Genomic DNA, 734 nt, shown 5'->3' with positions numbered 1-734 from the left:
CACGCCGCCGTCCGTGAGAGCCGGGGACATGGGGCCCGCGCCGCGGATCCTGCTGCTGCTGGCCGCGCTCTGCGCCCTCGCGCGAGGTGAGGCCGCCGGGGCCATGTTGCGGCGGGGAGAGGGGCCGGGGGTCCCCTGAGGAGGGCGCTGGGCTGGGTGCGGGCTTCTTTTCGTCTCCTTGTCCCCTCTCCCCTCAGGCGGGGGCCGCGGGCAGGGCACGGGGTCTTCTGCGTGCTGGGGGAAGGGGTGGTCTACAGGCCGGCTTTGGGCTGAGCTTTACTCCCGCCCCCCACAACAAACCAAGCGCCCCAGCGGCAAGCAGCGTACGATGCGTTTCTTTGAGGAGCGCGGGGCCTGGCGACTCCGTCTTGAGCGTTTAAGGTCTTTCTCGTGCTTCTTGAGCGTTAGGTTCCTCTCATCTGCCCTGAGGAGTGTTTAAAGCTCTGTTGAAGTGTCCTGAGAAGCATTCACATCCTCATCTGTCCTGAGAAGCGTTAGGTTCCTCTCCTCTGTCCTGAGAAGCCCCTTGCATCTGTCCTGAGACATGTTTCAGGCTGTGCTGATCTGCCCTGAGAAGTGTTTCAGGTTCTGACCTGTCCTGGGACTTGCAAGAAGTTTGTGGTCCAGGTTGCAGTGACCGATGCTGGCTTTCAGAGAAGCCCTGAAAATACAGAGCAACTGGCTGCCATTCAACTTTTTAAATTTAACTTCCCCCCCCCCCCCAACTTCCTGCA

General features: G+C 61.2%; 1 protein-coding gene across 1 annotated transcript in view; it reads left to right on the top strand.

Moving 5' to 3' along the window:
- The first annotated feature begins 8 nt into the window (after positions 1–8).
- The window catches only part of LRP6 (LDL receptor related protein 6), a 260426-nt gene continuing 259700 nt past the window's right edge, over positions 9–734 (top strand). Inside the window, exon 1 of the mRNA XM_019515963.1 lies at positions 9–86. Within this exon, the coding sequence (XP_019371508.1) occupies positions 29–86 (58 nt within the window). The 5' untranslated portion in view covers positions 9–28. The remainder of the gene's footprint in view (positions 87–734) is intronic.

The sequence above is a fragment of the Gavialis gangeticus genome, unplaced genomic scaffold (genome assembly GCF_001723915.1).
Source record: "Gavialis gangeticus isolate Ggan-Ray unplaced genomic scaffold, GavGan_comp1, whole genome shotgun sequence".
NCBI lineage: Eukaryota > Metazoa > Chordata > Crocodylia > Gavialidae > Gavialis > Gavialis gangeticus.
This window is presented reverse-complemented; position numbering and strand designations above follow the sequence as displayed.